At 40.8% G+C, this 26,168-nt stretch overlaps 1 protein-coding gene across 3 annotated transcripts in view; it reads left to right on the top strand.

The window, feature by feature from the left end:
- The window catches only part of LOC117509421 (roundabout homolog 2-like), a 191,410-nt gene that overhangs the window by 59,141 nt on the left and 106,101 nt on the right, over positions 1-26,168 (top strand). For all 3 annotated transcript variants that reach the window (XM_034169112.1, XM_034169114.1, XM_034169113.1), the window contains exons 3-5: positions 16,202-16,359; positions 18,247-18,367; positions 18,496-18,634. In XM_034169112.1, the coding sequence (XP_034025003.1) occupies positions 16,202-16,359; positions 18,247-18,367; positions 18,496-18,634 (418 nt within the window). The remainder of the gene's footprint in view (positions 1-16,201; positions 16,360-18,246; positions 18,368-18,495; positions 18,635-26,168) is intronic.

The following is a 26,168-nucleotide window of genomic DNA, read 5'->3' as shown; positions in this document are numbered from 1 at the left end:
TGCTGACGGTGTTGGGCTCGTTCGCTTTCTTCACTTCCGTGAAGAACTTGCTAACAGACGGTCCGGTCGTTAGCTGGTAAGCTTTCAATCTGTGTGTTTTTTCCAATGCTTTTTAAATATTTATGTAGTACGTTCATGTCTGACTTGGTTTTTCTAATCGTGTTTTTAGCTTCCTATTTTGTAATGAAAATATGCGTCCAATAACCGGTCCGATATGGGAAAAGAGCCGACCAGTAATGTATAATCATAGCGTGCGTAGCATCGCAGACATATAACAAATCAGTATATCTGTGGGTTTATATTTCATTTTGTTATGTTTTAGTAATAAATATATATATTTTAAGTTTGCTAGGGACTTATGTGGGGCTGGATCGAACTGTTTTTATTATTTTTTTGTTTTTTTTTTTTTGTTTTTTTTTTTTGCACTGAGAACAAAGGAGTCAGTTTACCATAGGTTTTGTTTTAGCGTGGGTCTGAGCAGGGGACTGGACCTCCCTTGATGCTCACAGGGACCAGTTAGGTCAGGAGTTGTGAAATAAGGTCTGGCTGCTGTCACGACCATATTTTTTTTTTTTAGAAAAACTCTTTTCTGCCTTTGTTTGTGGTTCAGACCACATGTTCTCCTGCGCAAGAGACATGTCCAAGAACCCAGGCCTGTAAAGCTCACCAACTGGGGTTGCCACCTGTCCATTAAAATATGGAATTGTCCTTTATTTGACAATTAATTGTTGCTTTCTCAATTGAATCAATACAGGAAGCAAACTGTTCGCGCCTTTGTCTCCTCTGTCCTTGACTACTGTAACTCCCTGGTCTTTGGGATCTTTGGGAAAAAACCTTCAAAGGCTTCAATACATTCAGAACAGTGCAGCTAGAATTCTGATGAGAGTATGTAAACAGGAACACATTACACCTATTCTCCATAACCTTCACTGGCTCCCCATCACCTACAGAATCCATTTTAAGATTGCTTTCATCACCCAGCAATGCATCCATGGCAATGCCCCCACATACCTCAAAGGCCTCCTCACTCCCCACGCATCCTCCCCTTCCCTCCGTGCATACAACACTAATCTTCTCTGTCACACTCGCATCAAACCTCACCGTGGGAGACAGGACCTTCTGTTCAGCTGTCCCTCATATTTGGAACTCCCTCCCTGATCATCTGAGGGCTCCACAGACTGTGGAAGCTTTTAAAAAAAGCCTCAAGACATACCTGTTTAGACAGGCCTCTCACAGGTCTCAGTAATTTGAATCTGTTGCAGCTTAGTCTTTTTATTCTATTTTATTATTTTATTTTGGTTTTATTCTATTCTGCTGACGGTTTTTATCTTAATATTTTCTGTTTTTGTTCTCATGTTTATCCTTGGTTTTATTGTTTCTGTAGCACTTTGATATTTTTTTATTAATGAAAGGTGCATTATAAATGAAATTTATTATTATTATCATGATTGTTGAATGTGATGTCATTAAACGTCACGTTACACTCATTTTGTATAAAACAAATCATTTCTGTTGATGAATGTTTATTTTCTTTTATGAGTGGAAGATTTATCTAATCACATAAATCTGAAAATGCCAGAAGGGTCTTACTGTGGAAAACTGAAAGGATGATGTCATCGCCCTGCCTCTGTAACATGTTAACGGTGTAATTTAGCATATTTTGTTTTTTTGTATTCCTTTTTGTTGGTGGTGGGTCAAAGTGCCGGTGTTGCAGACCGAACACCCCCCCCCCCTAAAAATCGGTCCGCCCTGCCTCCACTGCGCATGCATCATTTCGGCGCTCTGCCGCTCGTCTGAGACAGTCTCTTCACCCAAAGTGATCAAATGGATTAATGGGATTATTAACCAACAGATGATAAAGGTAAAAAAAATGCTGGTGTGTCGTGGTGGCTGCTGTATCACTGTATTACGTTACTACGCCATTATATTGATTATAACACAAAACTGTCAAAAGGGGTAATAGACATAAGTGTAAAGATCATTGAATATCTCATCAGAGCAGTAAATTGATCAGTCCGTGTGAACACCGTGCAGATCGCTGCTGCATTCATGTAGTGTCAGAAATTACAGTGTGTTTGCTTGGATTTTTTTATGTGGGTGGGGGGTCTGCTTCACTGGGCTCAGGCACCTTATATAGGCCAGAATTAATCTTTTGTGTGGGTATAATGATTTTTTTTTTTTTGCCTAAAATAAAACAAAAACCACTTAATGTCGATAAACTGTCCTGAATTAGTTGGTTTTAAATGAAAACATGAGTGAAAGGTGGTTTGCGTTTCATTTCTTCTGCCCACTGTCTGAGTGGAAGCATGTTGAAAGTAAATGATTCTTTTTTTTTGTAGTGGCGGGCCGGATACATAAAAACAGAAGCTCTGGCTCGTTGTTTGTTTATCGTTTGTGATTGCCCTTGAATTTACCCAGCAGCACTTGCGGTGCTTAAACTCAAAACTGGCTTAGCCGACTGCGTACCGAGTCAATACTAAAAGTTAAAGGTTAGCTGTAACTTCCGCTAAACGTTTTATCGATTTATCGTTATAAAGGTTAATTATTCAGTTAGCCGATTAGCGGTTATCGAAGCAAACTTTTTGATTAGCTGTGCCCACCACTGCGTTTAGTGATATTGAAAGAGCCATTGGCAAGCTCAACCTCATCCATAAAGTCAACATGGATGAACTTTATGATGAATGCACTGAAGCAAACACCATTCCGAAGAGGATCAGAGAAGATGCAGAAGATGGATGGAAGTCCAAAGGTGTGGCTGCTGGGTGGGTGGCTGTTTTTCAGGTAGCTGACCTGCCTAACGTGCCGTCCATCATCAACCACATCCTGAGCATTCCAGAATCTACTGAATATGTGGAAAGGATCTTTTCCAGAATGGCCAACAAATAGAGTGACAGCAGGAACAGCTCATGAGACGTGAGCTTTTGATCACTCTGAACCTTCAACATTCCTGTTCAGAGTTTTACAACTGTGCCTTGAAAGATCAACAGCTACTCAGTGCTGCACAGAGTAACAAGAAGTACACTTGGAAAAAGAAGTAAGAGAGGGAGAGGAAGGCTGCTGACTGTTATTCCGATCTACAGCTCCACACATAAAAGAAAGAAAACTTTCTGATGGACAGATGGCTGCGGGAGAGGATTGAGGGAGGGAGGAATGTTTTGCATTTCTATTTTTATTTTGTTGAATATTTTCACTTGGGGCTCATGAATAAGGACAGATGTACAAGTTTGCAAGTATTAATTTGTTTTATTTCCTCTTAAAGACAGATGTACAAGTTTGCAAGTATTAATTTGTTTTATTTCCTCTTAAAGTAAAAATGTCCTTAGAGATCACAAAGAGTTCAGCACGTTAAAGATCAAAAACACCAGTGATCAGGCCAAACACAGAAGATAAGTTATTATAGTATTATTATATTATATTATAGATTATAGTTTGTCCAGCAGCATATTTACAAGGCTGTCAAGCATGGCTGGGTCCCCCATCACCCCTTGGTCACATTAGCTACAACATAGAAATAGGGAGATGGAACGCCAACTTCTGATCTCAGGGGCTGAGGTTGTGCTGTGCATGCATGTGAGGAGTTTGGGTTCTTCATAATGCATGATGGCGCCAGCGTGTTTGGCTTGTCGTCTGTCAGCGCACATTTTGTTTTTGTTTTTGGCAATTATATCACTTTTTACAGTAAAAGTCAACCCTTTACTGGTCTATGATCACCAAGTGCTACTGGATCTTCAACCTTCTTCATGACCTGCATTGGTGTTGGTGAGTCGAGCTTTTAATGAAAAGAAAACTGAAGTTCTTCTGGCCGGGCCAAGTAAATCAGGTAGTTGTGGTTCAATAAACCTTGGACCATTGACACAGTGTATTAAATCTACTGTTTGTAACCTTGGTGTGAGAATGGACGGAGATTTTAAACTTGATAAACAAATCAGTGCTGTTGTGAAGAGAAGTTTCACTTGAAGCTGCTTGCTAAGATAAAGCCCTCACTTTCAAGGCATCACTTGGAGATCTTAATCCATGTTTTTGTCATGACTTGGCTGGACTGTTGTAATGCACTGTATGCTGGTATTAGCCAGGCCTCACTTGCACGGCTGCAGCTCGTTCAGAACCAGTGGTGAGCACAGCTAGCCAAAAAGTTAGCTTTGATAACAGATAATCAGCTAACTGAAAAGTTATCTTTTATAAAGCTAAACTGATAAACCACCCAAAAATTTATCGGAAACTACAGCTAACTGATAACTTCCAGTATTGTCTCCAGTCCACTTGCAACTACGAACAAGCTGATTTTTAGTTTTAACACCACGATCGCTTCTGGTAGCATCAAAGGCAACTCCAGACCCAAACAATGACTACGTTTACATGCAGCCAATAACCCTTTCATAACCGGAATATTAGCAATAACCCGGTTGCGCACGGCCATGTAAACACCCGCAAAAACCCAAATATGCTCATATTCCGGTTTTTAAAAACCCGAATAAGACCCCTGGGTTACTCCTTTTCTAACCCGAATATCAGGTTGTATAAACATGCATCGGGATATCCCCATAGAAAGGAACATTATTTTGTGTTCTGCGCATGTCCTATCCGCAAGGAATCTTGGTCTTTTGAGTACGGCAACTACTTGTATGCGGCGCGCAACCCACCGGACACCACAGAAGCAGATGTAAACAGCGCATTTTGTTCTGTGTTCTTATCTCGTGGCACCGGTCGGCGTCACTGTGATTGCTCTGCCTCCGATGCACTTATTGAGTCTGCGGGCTCGGTAAACGCTGCAGTGGGTCCCTCACACCGCCCCTCTCTCTGCTGTGCGGAGCTGCGCCAAATCTGGCAACAGGCCCAGAGACTACGCTCACTGTTTTGATGCGCAGGCAGCCTGCAGGAGAGAAAAGTGAGAAAAATGTGTAACATGTGTAGTGAGGGGTTTTACACGAAGCAGGATTACATGAAGCAGGATTTGCACGAACGCCAGACCAAATCAAGCACCGGTGGAAGACGTGCATCGCTGTTTAAATGGGGATATTCCAAATGATACCAATGACCATGTATACAGGAGTAACTCTGTCTGTTTAAGCATGTAAACGGGTTATTCCTAATGGTTCAGAAAGTGGAATATTGATCTTAACCCAAATATTCACGGCATGTAAACGTAGTCAGTGAGTCAGCACTTCTGTCTTCTGTCATCATCATCATCCTGTCAGCCACCGTCTGGTGGAATGCCGCCTGTGAGGCCTCGCGGTTGATCCCAGATATCCTGGATGTCTTCATGATGCAAGAACTAGCAATGTGCACAGTTCTGAAACTGCAAAACTTTCATTTCAATTTAAATCATGTAATATGATACAAACCTGCAGGGCTTGCTGGTGATTTTTCCACAGTTTTGGCAGCTTGACAGAAACTGAAGGCAGGTGTCAGGTCCTTCATGATGCCTCTCATATGTTTTTTGATTTGTGTGGACTGAAATAAATGATACATATTTCGTCGTGTTGACTGTGTGATACCTCAGTGATATCGAAATAATTTATGACTGAAAATAAAATGTGAATTGTTCTTAACAATGAGTTTTGTTCAGCAAAAGAACGTGGTTCTTCTGGAACAATATCAGGATCTTCAAGATTGATGCCACCCAATATTTCTTTGAAATCCTGGAAAAACCAGAAATTGCTGCAGTGAGGCCGGAGACCTTCTGATATCGCACACATCTCTGCATGTTGCCATTAGACTAACTAACCCCCCCCGCCCAATATATATATATATATATATATATATATATATATATATATATATATATATATATATATATATATATATATATATATATATTCACTTCAACTGTGAGAGACAGAATCTAAAAAAAAAAATCCAGAAAATCACATTGTATGATTTTTTTTTAATAATTTGCATTTTATTGCATGAAATAAGTATTTGATCTACTAGAAAAACAGAGCTTAACAATTGGTACAGAAACATTTGTCTGCCATTACAGAGGTCAGACGTTTCCTGTAGTTCTTGACCAAGTTTTCACACACTGCAACAGGGATTTTGGTCCACTCCTCCATACAGTTCTTCTCCAAATCTTTCAGGTTTGGCGTTTCAGCGCCCTCCAAAGATTTTCTATTGAGTTCAGGTCTGGAGACTGGCCAGACCACTCCAAGACCTTGAAATGCTTCTTACGGAGCCCCTCCTTAGTTGCCCTGGCTGTGTGTTTGGAGTCATTGTCATGCTGGAAGACCCAGCCATGACCCATCTTCAATGCGCTTACTGAGGGAAGGAGGTTGTTTGCCAGAGTGTGATGTTTCCACCCCCATGCTTCACGGTTGGGATGGTTTTCTTGGGGTTGTTCTCATCCTCTAAACATGGTAAGTGGAGTTGATTCCAAAAAGCTCTATTTTGGTCTCATCTGACCACATGACCTTCTCCCATGCCTCCTGTGGATCATCCAGATGGTCACTGGTGAACTTCAAATGGGCCTGGACATGTGTTGGCTTGAGCAGGGGGACCTTGCTGCCCTGCAGCATTTTAAACCATGACAGCATCATGTGTTACTAATGTAATCTTTGTGACTGTGGTCCCAGCTCTCTTCAGGTCACTGACCAGGTCCTCCTGTGTAGTTCTGAGCTTTCTCAGAATCATCCTTACCCCACAAAGTGAGATCTTGCATGGAATCCCAGACCGAGGGAGATTGACAGTCATCTTGTGTTTCTTCCACTTTCTAATAAATAGTCATAACAGTTGTTGTCTTCTACCAAGCTACTTGCCTGTTGTCCTGTAGCCTATCCCAGCCTTGTGCAGGTCTACAGTATATATATACACACACACACACACACATATATATAATTTTTTTTTTCAGGCCATATTTTTTTCCCCAAAATAGACTTTATTTATGTTTCAGAGGTCACTCTCACATTTTTGAGGTGCAAATATGCAGATATGATTCAAAAATATATTTTATATTTAGTTGTAACTTTGTGAAACAGCCTCCCTCATCATGTGGTAAATGCTGTAAGTGTTATTACTTCTAAGGAATACTATGAATATTTTATGATGTTTGATTTTTATTGATTGATGATTTTATTATGGTGTTTGTTGACTTTTACTATGCAGTTTATGCGTTTTATACGGTTATATTTATGAATTTTACATGATGCTTTTTTAAATGATGATGTTTGCTTTTATTGTATTTTTATACACGTTTTATGAATAATTATTATTGACCGTGATTTTCCGCCACAGTCGCTGACAGTCTGTATGCTCTTTCCAATAATATTAGCAAGTTTTGTCCTGAATATGATTTAAAATCAACAAGAACGTCATTCAAGCTACACTTTGAACATACTTCGAGGGAATAACTTGTTGAAGCCACGGCAGAAAACGCAAGAAAACATGCAGAAACTGCTTTAAAAGTGCATCTGGTGTTATTGCTGGCAGACAGCCAGAAGTGAATTACCCCAACTCTCGCAGCTGAGTGGCTGAAATCTCAGGGTCACAAGCTCACAAACAGAACTCAATGGAATGAGATCTTGAGTTGGCATTCCACCTCTCTACTTATATGGCTACAAGAGACAGAGGCAAAGCGACTAGCTGCCATTCATTTTCAAATCAGGTCTTTAATCCCCTATTGCTCTCTTTGTGTGGGGAGTGCCTTGTGTGGCAGCACCCTGACATCGGGGTGAATGTGAGGCATTATTTGTAAAGCACTTTGAGCATTTGATGCAGATGGAAAAGCGCTATATAAAATGCAGTCCATTTACCATTTAAATCAGAGTGGGCGTTTTACAGCAGTGAGAGAGAAGTGGTCGCTATGGTGCCAGCTAGGTGGGACCAAAATAGGTGACAAGTTTATTTTATGCAAATGCTGAGTGATGTGACATGATGACTAAGTGAGGGCGAAGTGCTGTTTGGTGGTTGGTTACCGGTTCTATTTATAGTTAATTCTAATCCAATTACATTTTTTCTGCAAATCTGATTGGTTAATCATGTAAGATTAAATAATATCGGGTTTAATATCGGGGTAAAGGTGGCAAAATATTTGACAGTTTCACATTTCGATGTATTACTCTGCACCCTGACCGGCCGTGCGCTGCTACGCAGATTTCATAATGGCACTGTTAGCTGAGAGTGAGAGAAAGTGACGTACCAACGACTATGCCAAAATGGGTGAATTTAAGCTACCATACGAAAGTATTGATGTTGATTCTGATTCAGAATTATTGTTTCACATTTGATGGATTTCATGGATTTTCACATTTGATGCATTACTCTGCACCCTGACTGCTGTTGCAGCGATGCTGCCCCACAGTAAGCCTCGCCGACCAAATTACCTACAGAAAAATAAACCGTGCAAACAATGGAATTGGATTAGAATGGGAATAACCCCCTTGTGTCTGATGATTTGTGGACGTTCATGCTGTTATACGGTCGCACATATCTGTTTTACTGGCTACGCGTTAGCTCAATTTACGACCGTATAACCAGCATGAACAGCCGCAAATCATTAAACACACCAGGATTATTCCCTAATTAGAATACAATTCATGTTTAAAAGTGTAAAACATCAAGTCTGTTACATTTCTTTGTCATAAAGGTTTGATAAAGAAACGTTAGTGATCATTGCCGTTTTTATGTATATACAGTGGTCCCTTGTTTATCGCAGGAGTTACGTTCTAAAAATAGCCCGCAATAAGCGAAATCCACAAAGTAGTCAGCGTTATTTTTTACAATTATTATAGACGTTTTAAGGCTGTAAAACCCCTCACTACACACTTTATACACTTTTCTCAAACAGGCATTAACATTTTCTCATTTTTCTCTCATGTGTAAACACTCTCAAAGTTCAAACCTTAGTAGAAAAATAAGACCAACCTGTTTTCAGGCCCAAACATTTTTTTTTTTTTGAGAAATAAAAATAGAACGTTTTCCTATAAATAATTATGATGGCTTTTAAAACTAACAAATTTAATTTTAACGATCAACCTACAAGGTTGGACACATAAGAAATTATTAATAGTGACTGACCAGTATTTCACCGTTCCTCTGACTGTGCCTCTTTATCCTGGCGCCGCTCCGCTGTTGCGTCTTTTTCGGTGCAGGTGTCTTTTTCCGAGTGAAGAACACAGTTACGGGTAGTTGTTGGCGCTCTTTATTCTTCTGGGCGAGAAGATTCTTATAAACAAACACAAAGAACACAATGCGTGTACTCTCCCTTCGCGGTGCCGCGATCGGCCTGCTTGATGAGGACGCAGAACACAACGCGCTGTTAAAAAAAAAAATAAAGCATGCAAAATTGGACTAAAAAATCCGCGAAACTGTGAGCCACGAAAGGTGAACTGCGTTATGGCGAGGGATCACTGTATTGGCAGATATATCGGTATCATAAATTTTATACTCCCTAGTATCAGTATTGTTATCACCCCCCTCCCCCCCCAAAAAACAAACTCCATATCATCAGGTTCTAACTCTGTCTAGTCTAAATTGATTTGAACATGTCAAACTTTTAATTACTGATATTCAGCCAAATTATTTTCTTTATGTAAATGTGCTTAACTGTACACAGTTTACACCTTTAACCACCTCGTCCATATTACTAGAGTCTGAATGTCAGCAATTATTAAAGCATCATTGCAACAGCATGAAAAGTTTACTTACGTTGAAGTGCTTAAAATTTCTGAACTTGTCTTCATGTTTAATAAAGACTTTGTACTTTCCTCAGTTTAAATGTCACTGCAGTGGTGACAGCAGCAAACGTTGCCTTCCTTTAAGGGCAGGTAATGAGAGATCATCTTACCAGAACTGGAGAACCGGGCCAAGCACAGACTGATTGAAGTCCACTTCAGAGTGGCGAGAAAATTGTCTTCACAAACTTTGGAGTATTCTTAGACATTTACCCAAGATAATTACAGCCGGCAGATGAGGGCGCTGAAAGATTTTTCCATCTTTAAATGGCTGATAAAGACCTTCCAGATGAGATTGTATTTAAGCCGGTGGGTCTGAATATTGATGCTTAATTAAAGTCCAGAGCTGACAGTTACCACGGACCTGTCAGCTGTACTCCTGGATAATTAATGTGATGAATATTCAGTTATGTACTCAAAGTAATTGGCTTTGTATGAAGGAAGCACTTGATGAAAATGATTCAAGGAGGATCAGAGTAACGACAGTAATTACCTCCACCAAGGTTTTGTTTTTATTTTACTGTTTGAAGATTTCAGATTTAAATGCTGGTAAAACATGCTGGAAGTAGAGGAAACAAATTTTGTACCTGCAGATGTAAATCTAGGAGGTAATTATCATTTTCTATAATACTGCAGGTGAAAGTGGTTTTGATTATGTTTGGAAATATTCCAAAAGATTTTGAAAAAAAATGATTGCATGTTTGTTTCACTGCTGATTATTGTAGTTTGTTCCTGGTTCATGTTGAGATCAAGATTTGGTAGAGTACGATATAGTTTTGTACTGTAATAGTAATAGTCGTAGTAGCAGCAGTAATGTATGAAGGTATTAACTCATTGGGATAAGACCTTGGGCTGCCAATATGTACACGTAAGTTAAATTCCCAGTCACGGTGCCTGTCCACGTCCTTGGACAAGACACTTAATTTGCATCGTCTCTGTCCACCCAGCTGTAAATGGGGTACCAGCTTTAACTGGGGAAGTAACCCATGATGGACTGGTGTCCCATCCAGGTTGAGTCATAGACTCTCATCTGCTTCATGCTCCAGAATCTGGGTATAAACCTTAGCACCAACTGGTCTCAGTGTTTACATAGGACTTCGTAGAGATTTATGGTTCTTATAGATTTGGAGCTGCCACCAAACAGACCCATCTTCAATCAGACACAAAATACACTCAACAAAAATATAAACGCAACACTTTTGGTTTTGCTCCCATTTTGTATGAGATGAACTCAAAGATCTAAAACTTTTTCCACATACACAATATCACCATTTCCCTCAAATGTTGTTCACAAACCAGTCTAAATCTGTGATAGTGAGCACTTCTCCTTTGCTGAGATAATCCATCCCACCTCACAGGTGTGCCATATCAAGATGCTGATTAGACACCATGATTATTGCACAGGTGTGCCTTAGACTGCCCACAATAAAAGGCCACTCTGAAAGGTGCAGTTTTGTTTTATTGGGGGGGGGGATACCAGTCAGTATCTGGTGTGACCACCATTTGCCTCATGCAGTGCAACACATCTCCTTCGCATAGAGTTGATCAGGTTGTCAGTTGTGGCCTGTGGAATATTGGTCCACTCCTCTTCAATGGCTGTGCGAAGTTGCTGGATATTGGCAGGAACTGATACACGCTGTCGTATACGCCGGTCCAGAGCATCCCAAACATGCTCAATGGGTGACATGTCCGGTGAGTATGCCGGCCATGCAAGAACTGGGACATTTTCAGCTTCCAAGAATTGTGTACAGATCCTTGCAACATGGGGCCGTGCATTATCCTGCTGCAACATGAGGTGATGTTCTTGGATGTATGGCACAACAATGGGCCTCAGGATCTCGTCACGGTATCTCTGTGCATTCAAAATGCCATCAATAAAATGCACCTGTGTTCTTCATCCATAACAGACGCCTGCCCATACCATAACCCCACCGCCACCATGGGCCACTCAATCCACAACATTGACATCAGAAAACTGCTCACCCACACGACGCCACACACGCTGTCTGCCATATGCCCTGGACAGTGTGAACCGGGATTCATCCGTGAAGAGAACACCTCTCCAACGTGCCAAACGCCAGAGAATGTGAGCATTTGCCCACTCAAGTCGGTTACGATGACAAACTGGAGTCAGGTCGAGACCCCGATGAGGATGATGAGCATGCAGATGAGCTTCCCTGAGACGGTTTCTGACAGTTTGTGCAGAAATTCTTTGGTTATGCAAACCGATTGTTTCAGCAGCTGTCCGAGTGGCAGGTCTCAGATGATCTTGGAGGTGAACATGCTGGATGTGGAGGTCCTGGGCTGGTGTGGTTACACGTGGTCTGCGGTTGTGAGGCTGGTTGGATGTACTGCCAAATTCTCTGAAACGCCTTTGGAGACGGCTTATGGTAGAGAAATGAACATTCAATACACGTGCAACAGCTCTGGTTGACATTCCTGCTGTCAGCATGCCAATTGCATGCTCCCTCAAATTTTTGCGACATCTGTGGCATTGTGCTGTGTGATAAAACTGCACCTTTCAGAGTGGCCTTTTATTGTGGGCAGTCTAAGGCACACCTGTGAACTAATCATGGTGTCTAATCAGCATCTTGATATGGCACACCTGTGAGGTGGGATGGATTATCTCAGCAAAGGAGAAGTGCTCACTATCACAGATTTAGACTGGTTTGTGAACAATATTTGAGGGAAATGGTGATATTGTGTATGTGGAAAAAGTTTTAGATCTTTGAGTTCATCTCATACAAAATGGGAGCAAAACCAAAAGTGTTGCGTTTATATTTTTGTTGAGTGTACTTAGCCACAAACTAACCGGACTGACCTGAGCAGACCCGACTGGGGTTCTGGATCAGGTCCTGTATAAACGGCGTTCTTGGAGTGATAGTTAGTGAGGTCATGGTGGGTAGGCCCTGAACCAGTCTGGTTGGGTCATAATAAAATGCAGTGAGGTTATTGAACATTACCACCACCCACCATCCACTACAGTCACGTGGTTTCAAACTGGGTGAACGTTGTGAGTGCTAAACCCTCCCCCAACCCCATAGGGGGGTTTGTACAGGGTCGATACCCCCCTGCAGACCTGGATGCAAATTTAATATCAAACTCGGCACAAAGCACCGTATTGCTCAAGGACACTGCACAGACAACTGGTGCAAAAATAAGTAAATAAATGATTAGATTCATGTGTGAAGAAAATCAAGTAGGAGAACGAGCGATTTGAAATTGGTGACATCTCCGTCACATTTGCAGGAACGTTTGTGTTTTTCATATGCAAACTGTTTTTTATGCAAACTGTTTGCACAAAAGGTAACTTTCATTTTTCATTTCTTCAACTATAACATCTGCAAAGGTTAAAAACAACAAACAAACAAACATTAGGACTTTAGCATGTTCATATTAATAAATAATTAATAAAAAAAATAATAATACATTTTTTGGATTTATTTTCAAATATTGCTCTATTATTTAAGAGACATTTCATCAGAGATGGCAGAGTGTGTTTTTAATAGACAGAAAAGGTTTCAGGACAGACTGTAGACAGAGAAGCAGACAGTCTTTCATTGCTTGTGGATCTATGAAAGATCACTGAAATATTCATGAAAGTGTAAAAGGAGAACTTATTGATTGATTATTCTGGAATAATACAGTTTGGAGGAGATAAAACATTTTGGCTGAGCTGCAGGATTTGGTCCACGGTGTTTTTGCCTGCACAGACTTATTCATGTTGGACACAAATACTTTCTATAATCACATTGTCATAATTTTATTCACTACTGTGTAAAAGTTGTAACCATAGTATGAAAACATTTTTTTCCAGGTAATAATGTACATATGAACTCCAGTAATTTGAAGTATGAGTGCATGTATTGATGCTGAATACCTTCTCAGGGCCCCCTCACACATAGTGTGCATGAAGCAGGAATCGTATGCAATACGTATAAAATCATAGCTGCCTCTAACGCCTCGTACACATGTTGCTACAACTATTTGCACACACCAGCGGCTGAAAGACAGAGTGTGCACTGTGAGAGTCCATCAATCCCTCTCACAGCAGGTGTCGGCCAAATTCCAGCTGACACACATGAACATCTAACACCTCTCACTTGGCACTTAGAAAATGTGTGGCTGTTCGCACTATTAACACAACAACAATCAGCAGACGATCACTGTTGAGCTAGATGTGAATTTTGTGTGTGCCCTCACGAGTGTGGCTTTGCAAATAGACACAGTGACACATTGGTGTGTGCACTGAACTGACAGGGGGTGTAGCCACTGACAGGAGCGGCTGTGGAGATCTCTGGTTCTAGACATCCCAGCTAAGGAACACGTACTGTATTTGGACGGACATGAACTAACAACTGCCCACTGTGATGCGCGTGTGTCTGCTTGCTGTCCTCACGTGGACATACATAAAGACATATATTGCTGTTGCAATGGGCTACAGCGAGTGTGCGCATGACACGCACATTGACAGGCTACCCCAAGTGAAATGGACCATGAGATCATAACATGCAGTGGGCGATCTGAATGTCATGTCACCCATGGTGTCTGTCCTATCTGTCCTCACACTGTGTTCCCTCGTGCACAAAACCGTCGCAGCAGCACTGTTCATGCCTGCTCATCGGTTTAATGTTTTCATGGTTCACTCATACAAGCTGTTCCTCCGTGATTCGCCCTGATTTGTACTTATTCGTAGTATGTGTGAAGGGACCCTCAATAATGTGTGGATTTGAATTTACATGTAGCTTGATATGAAGTAGTCCATTTCCTTTATTTCCAAAGCCCACTGCTTTTTCATGATTTAATGAGGATTTAATCAATGTCTCAATGTGTTGATTTATAAAGGGATTTCTGGGGATGTTTTCAGCAGCATTTTAATGATGGTTTCATGCTTTTTCCTTTTTTTTTAACAGCAGAAAATGTGTTTGTTTCAGAGTTGACACAAGCAACATGCAATAAAGACAAAATAAATAGCTTCAAAATGGATTAGGTCAGGCTATGGAAAGAACTGTATTGCATTTCTCAAGGTCGTGGCAGCAACATTTGCCCTGTTTTGTTCCAGAGAGCTGCATTGTGACAGACCTGTGGTCTTCATATGGGCTTAATCATAGTCCTACGATGATGATGATGATGATGATGGGTAATCATATTCATGGGCATGAAGACTATTGACTACACCAGTTTGAAATTTGTCCTCAGTAATCTTGACTTTCACTCAAGTGATTGAACTCTGGTTGACACTGCCAAGGCAATTCTGGAATCCACCCAAATGGGTGCCACATTTGGTCCAAATGAGATTGAAAGGAGTAGATCAACAAACAGATTTTCCACGCAATGGAACGCCCTTGTTTTTCATTCAAGGTCACCTCGGGGTTGGAAAAAGTTTTTCAGATGCCCTTCCTGACGGAACTCCACATTACATGGAGAAATGTGGCAGGGGTGGGGTTTGAACTGCACTGAAACCAAGGGCGTGGCCACCACCCCTGCATCTCTGTACCATTGACCCAGTTACCTTGACCCCAGTGATTGAGCTTTGCTAAATTCGATGTTATCTGGGCAATTCCAGAACCAACCCCAGTGTGTGTGCCAAGTTTTTTTGACATATAGTGAAAAAAACAATTTGATCTTGACCTTTGCTTAAAACAAACCACTTGAGGGTAATTCTGGGGTCAGCCTACACAGACACAGGAGGTTTTGTGGCGATTGGCCCAAACATTACAGTATAATAATATTATTATATTATCTATCTATCTATACACAGTTGACACACACACACATATATATGTATATAAATTAAATAGCACAAGTTGGTTCTGGTAAAGGTTAGGTTGGGAAATCAGCATCAATCTATGTTGTGTCAAAGTTCCAAAAACAGGCACTGTTTGTTTGGCTGTGTGTGATCTACAAACTGAGTTCCAGTTGAGCTGGTGGTCATGTGAGACGACTCCAGGCTTCTAGCTGTCAGTCATAGCTGAAGATTAAAGATATTGAAGGTCATCGTGTCAAACATCTGATTGAGTGTTTCGTCTGCCGGATGGTGGGCGTGAAAACTTCAGGGCTGATGTGGGAATTGGATGGAGTGAGTTTTCCTGTTCAGGGCAGATTTTATTCCATCAGAACATCATCAGATCGTACTTGGCATCAGACTTAATCCTTTTATTAATGCAGCAGCCATTTTCCAAACCTCAGTCATGGGTTAAATTATAAATGTGGCATTATTTGTTTTCTCTGTGTTGGACTGAGAGATGTACATAATTCATCTGCTGTGACAGACGAGTAGAACCAGAATGGACTGAAGAAAAACAGTCTAACAAGGACATTTGCAGCTGTGCACAAATAGACTAATCGGCTTTGATTCAATGAGCTTCTTTCCTTCCAACCTTCTGCAACACAATAGTTTGTTGAACAAAAAACAAACAGATGACTCTGGCTGTAAATCGATGCTTCTTTTCATGCTACTGCTCGTGGATCCCCACAGATCTGCACACAGACGGTGCTTCTGAAGCTAATTAGATTTCTTTGTGTCCTATTCTTAGTCTTGAGAGATGATTTCCGCCAGCCTCCGAGCGATGTGGTTGTGGCGGCCGGCGAGCCCGCCGTCTTAGAGTGTGTGCCACCACGTGGTCACCCCGAGCCCACCGTGTCCTGGAAACGCAACAACGTCCGCGTCAGCACCAAGGATGAGCGCATCTCGGTGAGTGCTTGCAGTCTTACATGAATAAATATAGGTTTTTGTTTCAAGATACCAGCTTCAAATTTTGTGCATGTGCTAATGAAGACGTGCTGTTTCTGCTCATGCATTTATTTGTCATACATGAGCAATATGCATTTGAAATATAGGTGTGAATTTTTTTCTACATTTAATGCTTTATAAATGACTTTCAACTCACAATTTCACCTTTTTTCAAAAAAATACTTAGTCACTCATAGGTGGAGCAGAGGGGTGGCTGGGGGTGGCCATAACCACCTCACTCACAGCCATATGTATCCATCCCCTGACTTGTCCCAACAAAACTGGCTGTAAAAGTAAATCCTCCTCTCTGACACCTCCACCACAGACTGGAGGTGTCAGAGAGGAGGATGTTGAGGAAACTGCTCAGCATTTGGGACAGCACCTCCCACCCCCTTCATGCCACACTGACGCCCTATCAGAGCACCTTCAGCCACAGACTGAGACCACCGAGGTGCACCACAGAATGCCACAGGAGGTCTTTGCTACCTGTGCCATTCATACTGTATAATTCCTTCACTTACTCAGAATTATGTGGAATATTCTCGAACATCTTGTGCAAATGTCTTAAAAAACAAACGTTTACTGTCACCGTTTCAGTACTCTGGCAAAATAATTTCCTTCGGGATAAATAAAGTTGATCTTATTCTTATTCTTAATAAGCTTATTTTTGGTGACAAAAATGAAGGGACTGTTTTTTTCTGCTTTTAGGACACCTCTTGGCCAGATCATCCCTGAAAATGAGAACTTGTTCTCATTTGATATTATGTGGTTAAATAAAAGAACAAAAAATAAAAGTGACTAATTCATAGTTACTTAAAAAAACAACAACCTTGCTTAAAGCTGAAAGTTGACACAACAAAAACATCTCAAATGTTTCATTTCAGTGTCATTTTTGTGTTGTACAGAAGCAGTTTTTTTAAAATCTCCACTGTCCAAATACTTATGGGCCTCCCTAACATTACAAAACCATACATTTAGCATATCGCAATTCCTAGATTTCCCATCATCATCTCAATATGATTTTTCCATCGAATCGTGCAGCCCTATTTTGTACTGAGTATAATGATGGTGTTACTGTATAGACACTTCCTATCAATGAGAAATTATTGGTATTATGTTGAATATACATGAAGAGACTTTGATTAAACAAAACAGTTTCTGAAATTATGTTTCTGAGTCTCTGTATTCCTGATGATGTACTGAGCGAACGAGCTCATGGTGCTGCTGAAAACCACAAGCTGAGCTGAGCATCTGCTCTCACAACAGCAGTTCCATCAGTTCCGTCCTGGCCACCCCACTTAAAATGTCCTGGCTCTGCCTTGTTCTCTATTAGTACTACAACATGAGACATAAATAACAAAATTTGGAAGATCTGATCAGCTTCAGTGTGAAGATACAGAGGGTCAAATTTTCTCCAAAGCACAAGCAAATTTTTTTTAATATTTATTTATTTATTTACAGTTTCAGCAAGTTATAAACTGGCAACTATGCAACTGTGAATCATCTTTACACAAGTAAAATAATCTTGTATCTCAGAACAACTCCTGAAAACTTCATGCATCCAGTATATATAATTATAATATAATAACTTACTGAAGTTAGCATCTTTTTTTTAACAGTTTTACAGTGAAATCAGCATTAGGTCCCATTTTTAAAGCCTCAGTATCTCAAAAAACAATTAAGATATAAGAGTGAAATTTTGTATGGTATTTACTGGGAATAATAATAATATCTTTTGTAAGTATGAAGCAAATCGGAGCCAGTCAGTCAAGAAGCTGCTGGTGATTTCACCCTGTACTGAGGCTGTACCAAAGTGAGTAATAATGAGCCAATGTTTTTATTTTATAGATGCGTGGTGGGAAACTGATGATCTCACATACCAGGAAAAGTGATGCTGGCATGTATGTCTGTGTGGGCACCAACATGGTTGGAGAGAGGGACAGCGATCCTGCAGAGCTTGTGGTCTATGGTGAGATCCCAGTGTTCAAACATGAAAAGATTTTCATAATGACATCATATGAAACAAATTTGATCATCAGTGAAAATCAAAACTCTCAGAAGACTGTCAGGTCGAAACAAACGTCTGTTTTGGTGCAGAGCGTCCAGTGTTGGTGCGAAGGCCTGTGAACCAGGTGGTGATGGAGGAAGAGACAGTTGACTTTCTGTGTGAGGTCCATGGAGATCCTGCCCCCACTGTGCGATGGCGCCGAGATGAAGGGGAGCTTCCCCGTGGAAGGTGAGAGTGACAGAATATGAATGGAAACGAAGGACCCTATCTTGAAGATATTTGACGAACAGTCTAAAGCACATAGTGCAAATGCATTTGGGACATATGTAACTCCACAGAGGGCAAAGTAAGGGGCAGGGTGCAAAGGAGTCACTTAAATAGTTATGGGTGTGTTTTGGATTCAACATGGAAAAAACAATGAGATTGTCATCTGTCATCATTGTTAACTTCTGGGTTCCAGGATAATTGTCTAGATGTTACCATACTTTCAGTATGGTAAAACGTGTCTTTTTAAAGATCCGTTTTCAGTATAATGCCCATGTGTTGCAAATCAAAATGTTCACAACAATCTCAGCTTCACTATATGTGTCACATATTTGTTTGCATGTAGAAATAATTCAGCTCTAAATCTGAATAAACTGAATGTGTTTTCAGAAAATTCTTCAATTCTTTATTGAAAAAAAGACCCTTTTTTTGTGGACAAAATGTTTTAGTGGCAGAAATGGATTCACCAAAGTCTTTGGCTCACAAAAGTAGTGTAATATGTTGTAATGGACATGTTATTTTGTCCTGTATTTCACAGTTTTGTTATATGTTCAGAGTTTTCTAGTTGATGATAGTGTAAATTCCTACACTTTGGAATGGTCTGCAAATTCCTTGAGAGGGAGCTACTGATGGGAGTGGATGTTTTTGGGGAGTTCTTGTTTTCTGATGGGGTACATGGCACACTAAGGGACAGCTATAGACAGCTGTGTTTTGATTGGCGTTGGCTACGGCCCACAGTACCCTGCCTTCACAAGATCATCTAAAACAGGGATTGAAATGAGAGGTGACACTTGAGTTTCAGGATAATGGTCGAATGAACATCTGTGACATTCCGTTGCTGATTTATTAAGAGAAACATGACAAAAAATAGTGTTTGATACACGTCCATCAGTGCAGAGGTGCGCTGGAAGCTGGTACACTGCTGTTTCGGCAGAAAACTCAAGTTTCTGTGAAGGCTCTCAGTTGTCCAGGTGGTTTCCATAGTAGAGAAGCTTGAATCTTCGATTGGACTAGGTTGCTTGACGCAAGGATGTTTCGCTTCTAATCGCAGAAGCTTCCTCAGCTAAAATTCTTGCTTTGGTAGTCTGACTTCTGTCTTGACATTTGTAGAGAAGAATAAGAGAAGCCAACAAAAGCTGTTTTGGTGCAGAGTGTCCGGTGTTGGTGCAAAGGCCTGTGAACCAGGTGGTGATGGAGGAAGAGACAGTCGACTTCCTGTGTGAAGTCCATGGAGATCCTGCCCCCACTATTCTTCTCTACAAGTGTCAAGACTGAAGTCAGACTACCAGAACAAGAATTTTAGCTGAGGAAGCTTCTGCGATTAGAAGCGAAACGTCCTCGCATCAAGCAACCCAGTCCAGTTGAAGATTCAAGCTTTTCTACTATGAAAACTCAAGTGTGACATTTTCTGACAAGTTAATGGATCTGCACACAATGAGTCAAAGCATGTGAGCAGAGAGCAGCCACCAACACTCCTTGAGGTGAACCAGTGAAGCATTTAAGGTGGAATTTTCAGTTTTTTCATTCGTATTTAACAGGCTGTGTATATACACTGAAAGTCTCTGTGACATTGCCTGTAGGTTATCTGAAGAGCGGCTTTGAAACTAAATTAGTCTGCCTCTGTGTATCACCATACTGGCAGTGCTTCCACCACGACGAGCCAACCCTTAAATGGGTAAAGAGGTAGCACATGGGCAAGACGATGAAGCGCGAACATGCCCCATCTCAGAATTACCAAACAAGCTAAAGCTAACAGGCTAACCTTAGTTCAATCAATCAATTAATTCAATCAATTTTATTTATATAGCGCCAAATCACAACAAACAGTTGCCCCAAGGCGCTTTATATTGTAAGGCAAGGCCATACAATAATTACGTAAAAACCCCAACGGTCAAAACGACCCCCTGTGAGCAAGCACTTGGCGACAGTGGGAAGGAAAAACTCCCTTTTAACAGGAAGAAACCTCCAGCAGAACCAGGCTCAGGGAGGGGCAGTCTTCTGCTGGGACTGGTTGGGGCTGAGGGAGAGAACCAGGAAAAAGACATGCTGTGGAGGGGAGCAGAGATCAATCACTAATGATTAAAATGCAGAGTGGTGCATACAGAGCAAAAAGAGAAAGAAACACTCAGTGCATCATGGGAACCCCCCAGCAGTCTAAGTCTATAGCAGCATAACTAAGGGATGGTTCAGGGTCACCTGATCCAGCCCTAACTATAAGCTTTAGCAAAAAGGAAAGTTTTAAGCCTAATCTTAAAAGTAGAGAGGGTGTCTGTCTCCCTGATCTGAATTGGGAGCTGGTTCCACAGGAGAGGAGCCTGAAAGCTGAAGGCTCTGCCTCCCATTCTACTCTTACAAACCCTAGGAACTACAAGTAAGCCTGCAGTCTGAGAGCGAAGCGCTCTATTGGGGTGATATGGTACTATGATAAGATGGGACCTGATTATTCAAAACCTTATAAGTAAGAAGAAGAATTTTAAATTCTATTCTAGAATTAACAGGAAGCCAATGAAGAGAGGCCAATATGGGTGAGATATGCTCTCTCCTTCTAGTCCCCGTTAGTACTCTAGCTTCAGCATTTTGAATTAACTGAAGGCTTTTCAGGGAACTTTTAGGACAACCTGATAATAATGAATTACAATAGTCCAGCCTAGAGGAAATAAATGCATGAATTAGTTTTTCAGCATCACTCTAAGACAAGACCTTTCTAATTTTAGAGATATTGCGTAAATGCAAAAAAGCAGTCCTACATATTTGTTTAATATGTGCATTGAATGACATATCCTGATCAAAAATGACTCCAAGATTTCTCACAGTATTACTAGAGGTCAGGGTAATGCCATCCAGAGTAAGGATCTGGTTAGACACCATGTTTCTAAGATTTGTGGGGCCAAGTACAATAACTTCAGTTTTATCTGAGTTTAAAAGCAGGAAATTAGAGGTCATCCATGTCCTTATGTCTGTAAGACAATCCTGCAGTTTAACTAATTGGTGTGTGTCCTCTGGCTTCATGGATAGATAAAGCTGGGTATCATCTGCATAACAATGAAAATTTAAGCAATGCCATCTAATAATACTGCCTAAGGGAAGCATGTATAAAGTGAATAAAATTGGTCCTAGCACAGAAACTTGTGGAACTCCATAATTAACCTTAGTCTGTGAAGAAGATTCCCCATTTACATGAACAAATTGTAATCTATTAGATAAATATGAATCAAACCACCGCAGCGCAGTGCCTTTAATACCTATGGCATGCTCTAATCTCTGTAATAAAATTTTATGGTCAACAGTATCAAAAGCAGCACTGAGGTCTAACAGAACAAGCACAGAGATGAGTCCACTGTCTGAGGCCATAAGAAGATCATTTGTAACCTTCACTAATGCTGTTTCTGTACTATGATGAATTCTAAAAACTGACTGAAACTCTTCAAATAGACCATTCCTCTGCAGATGATCAGTTAGCTGTTTTACAACTACCCTTTCAAGAATTTTTGAGAGAAAAGGAAGGTTGGAGATTGGCCTATAATTAGCTAAGATAGCTGGGTCAAGTGATGGCTTTTTAAGTAATGGTTTAATTACTGCCACCTTAAAAGCCTGTGGTACATAGCCAACTAATAAAGATAGATTGATCATATTTAAGATCGAAGCATTAAATAATGGTAGGGCTTCCTTGAGCAGCCTGGTAGGAATGGGGTCTAATAGACATGTTGATGGTTTGGATGAAGTAACTAATGAAAATAACTCAGACAGAACAATCGGAGAGAAAGAGTCTAACCAAATACCGGCATCACTGAAAGCAGCCAAAGATAACGATACGTCTTTGGGATGGTTATGAGTAATTTTTTCTCTAATAGTTAAAATTTTATTAGCAAAGAAAGTCATGAAGTCATTACTAGTTAAAGGCTCAATAGAGCTCTGACTCTTTGTCAGCCTGGCTACAGTGCTGAAAAGAAACCTGGGGTTGTTCTTATTTTCTTCAATTAGTGATGAGTAGTAAGATGTCCTAGCTTTACAGAGGGCTTTTTTATAGAGCAACAGACTCTTTTTCCAGGCTAAGTGAAGATCTTCTAAATTAGTGAGATGTCATTTCCTCTCCAACTTACGGGTTATCTGCTTTAAGCTGCGAGTTTGTGAGTTATACCACGGAGTCAGGCACTTCTGATTTAAAGCTCTCTTTTTCAGAGGAGCTACAGCATCCAAAGTTGTCTTTAATGAGGATGTAAAACTATTGACGAGATACTCTATCTCACTTACAGAGTTTAGGTAGCTACTCTGCACTGTGTTTAGTCTAATAATAGATTAAATGCAGTGTTGAGGCTGTCATTCTCAGCATCTGTGTGGATGTTAAAATCGCCCAGTATAATTATCTTATCTGAGCTAAGCACTAAGTCAGACAAAAGGTCTGAAAATTCACAGAGAAACTCACAGTAACGACCAGGTGGACGATAGATAATAACAAATAAAACTGGTTTTTGGGACTTCCAATTTGGATGGACAAGACTAAGAGTCAAGCTTTCAAATGAATTAAAGCTCTGTCTGGGTTTTTGATTAATTAATAAGCTGGAATGGAAGATTGCTGTTAATCTTCCGTCTCGGCCCGTGTACGAGCATTCTGGCAGTTAGTGTGACTCGGGGGTGTTGACTCATTTAAACTAACATATTCATCCTGCTGTAACCAGGTTTCTGTAAGGCAGAATAAATCAATATGTTGATCAATTATTATATCATTTACTAACAGGGACTTAGAAGAGAGAGACCTAATGTTTAATAGACCACATTTAACTGTTTTAGTCTGTGGTGCAGTTGAAGGTGCTATATTATTTTTTCTTTTTGAATTTTTATGCTTAAATAGATTTTTGCTGGTTATTGGTGGTCTGGGAGCAGGCACCGTCTCTACGGGGATGGGGTAATGAGGGGATGGCAGGGGGAGAGAAGCTGCAGAGAGGTGTGTAAGACTACAACTCTGCTTCCTGGTCCCAACCCTGGATAGTCACGGTTTGGAGGATTTAAGAAAATTGGCAAGATTTCTAGAAATGAGAGCTGCTCCATCCAAAGTGGGATGGATGCCGTCTCTCCTAACAAGACCAGGTTTTCCCCAGAAGCTTTGCCAATTATCTATGAAGCCAACCTCATTTTTTGGACACCACTCAGACAGCCAGCAATTCAAGGAGAACATGCGGCTAAACATGTTACTCCCGGTCCGATTGGGGAGGGGCCCAGAGAAAACTACAGAGTCTGACATTGTTTTTGCAAAGTTACACACCGATTCAATGTTAATTTTAGTGACCTCCAATTGGCGTAACCGGCTGTCATTACTGCCGACGTGAATTACAATCTTACCAAATTTACGCTTAGCCTTAGCCAGCAGTTTCAAATTTCCTTCAATGTCGCCTGCTCTGGCCCCCGGAAGACAATTGACTATGGTTGCTGGTGTCGCTAACTTCACATTTCTCAAAACAGAGTCGCCAATAACCAGAGTTTGATCCTCGGCAGGTGTGTCGTCGAGTGGGGAAAAACGGTTAGAAATGTGAACCGGTTGGCGGTGTACACGGGGCTTCTGTTTAGGGCTACGCTTCCTCCTCACAGTCACCCAGTCGGCCTGCTTTCCCGGCTGCTCCGGATCTGCCAGAGGGAAACTAACGGCGGCTAAGCTACCTTGGTCCGCACCGACTACAGGGGCCTGGCTAGCTGTAGAATTTTCCACGGTGCGGAGCCGAGTCTCCAATTCACCCAGCCTGGCCTCCAAAGCTACGAATAAGCTACACTTATTACAAGTACCATTACTGCTAAAGGAGGCCGAGGAATAACTAAACATTTCACACCCAGAGCAGAAAAATGCAGGAGAGACAGGAGATGCCGCCATGCTATACCGGCTAAGAGCTAGTAGCTGCGCTAAGCTAGCGGATTCCTAAAGACACACAAAGTGAATAATGTGTAAATAATTTAGAGGTGATTCAGCAGAGGGAGTACTTTAGTTAAGGCACGTGAAGATTACACTGTGAAACAAATCTTTATCTAGGTAACTAGATTAATCTAACTGCACAGATTAAACAGCTAACAGATACAGCAAAACACCACTGTGCTCCGGAACAGGAAGTGATACAATACCGCAGTGAGAGCCAGTTCATGCATTATTAACATATAGTTTTGTGCACTGGGTGGTGGTGGCTTAGGTGCAGTTTCAATTTACAATTTATTTTCATTTATATAGCGCTAAATCACAACAGAGTTGTCTCAACGCGCTTCACACAAGTAAGGTCTAACCTTACTAACCCCCAGAGCAGCAGTGGTAAGGAAAAACTCCCTCTGAGGAAGAAACCTCAAGCAGACCAGACTCAAAGGGGTGACCCTCTGCTTGGGCCATGCTCCAGACACAAATCAAAGAACAATTCACAAAACAGTTCACATAACGAATATACAGGAAATGCTGTTGGTGCACAGGACAGGAGGGTTGCCAGCACAAATACAACTCCCATCTCTGGATGGGAGTTGCAGGTAGTAACAGTTATGACTTATTGCGTTATGGCTTATTGCATTGGTAACCATGGAATAGCCGTGATGCCAAGATCACCATACTGCCTATACCTGCCAACTCCTCAGAAAGAAAAGTAGCTATTGGCTGTCCTAAAAGTCGCCAGAATTCGCTAAATGACGTCACCATCTAATTTGCATATTATTTGCATATTATGATGTTATCACAGATGCTGTAGGGAAAAAAACGTGGGAGAGATTTTTCATTTGTTTTCAATTTCAATTTATTTATTTATTATAAAATATTATTAAACAATATTATTTTTTATTTATTTAGAGATCATTGAGTCCATTATCAACATTTTAAAATTGTTTGGTAAATTTCATATTCATAAATGTAGAATACTGAAAAGGAATTTACACGGACTTCTGGCTGAATTTGAACAATATATAAGCAGCATTAAGCTTATAGACTCTCCCAAATGTCCTAAAACTGCCACGCTGTATAAGGAATTTTTTGAACAGAATTAATGTTAAATAATGCCCTTACTTTTGTTATTGTACAATTTTACTCTTTGTGGCCTCGTCCTTTGTTCATTTGCTCTTCGTTTTACTGTTAATGTATGTGTTGGAAAAAAAAACGTGACACACAAAAAAGTGAGAAAAAACACCTTAGTAATATTGAACTACAAATAAACTTGATTGTTGATTTGTTTGTTTATTTTGCAATTAAAATTGGTAATCACTTCTCAAAAAAACATAACTTCTCATGGCCAGGGATCCTCAAAGTCCGGAGACTAATTAGTCACAGTGCAGCAAACGAGGTGAGTCGGCTGAGCGAGTCCGAGTCAGGTTGGTCCTTCAATGAAGGAACAGTCGCTGCATTGAATGACATTAAAGGACATAAACCCGCTGCCACTCGAGAACAGAGACTAGATCTGAGTCACCAAACACCAGAAAAGTCTCCAGTGACGCCAGGAAAAGTAGCTAGATTTGTCGCTAGTCGCTTTTGAGAAAATAAATCATCAAG

Source organism: Thalassophryne amazonica, chromosome 4 (genome assembly GCF_902500255.1).
Source record: "Thalassophryne amazonica chromosome 4, fThaAma1.1, whole genome shotgun sequence".
Classification (NCBI taxonomy): domain Eukaryota; kingdom Metazoa; phylum Chordata; class Actinopteri; order Batrachoidiformes; family Batrachoididae; genus Thalassophryne; species Thalassophryne amazonica.
The sequence above is the reverse complement of the archived record's forward strand: the minus strand, read 5'-3'. Positions and strand labels throughout refer to the sequence as shown.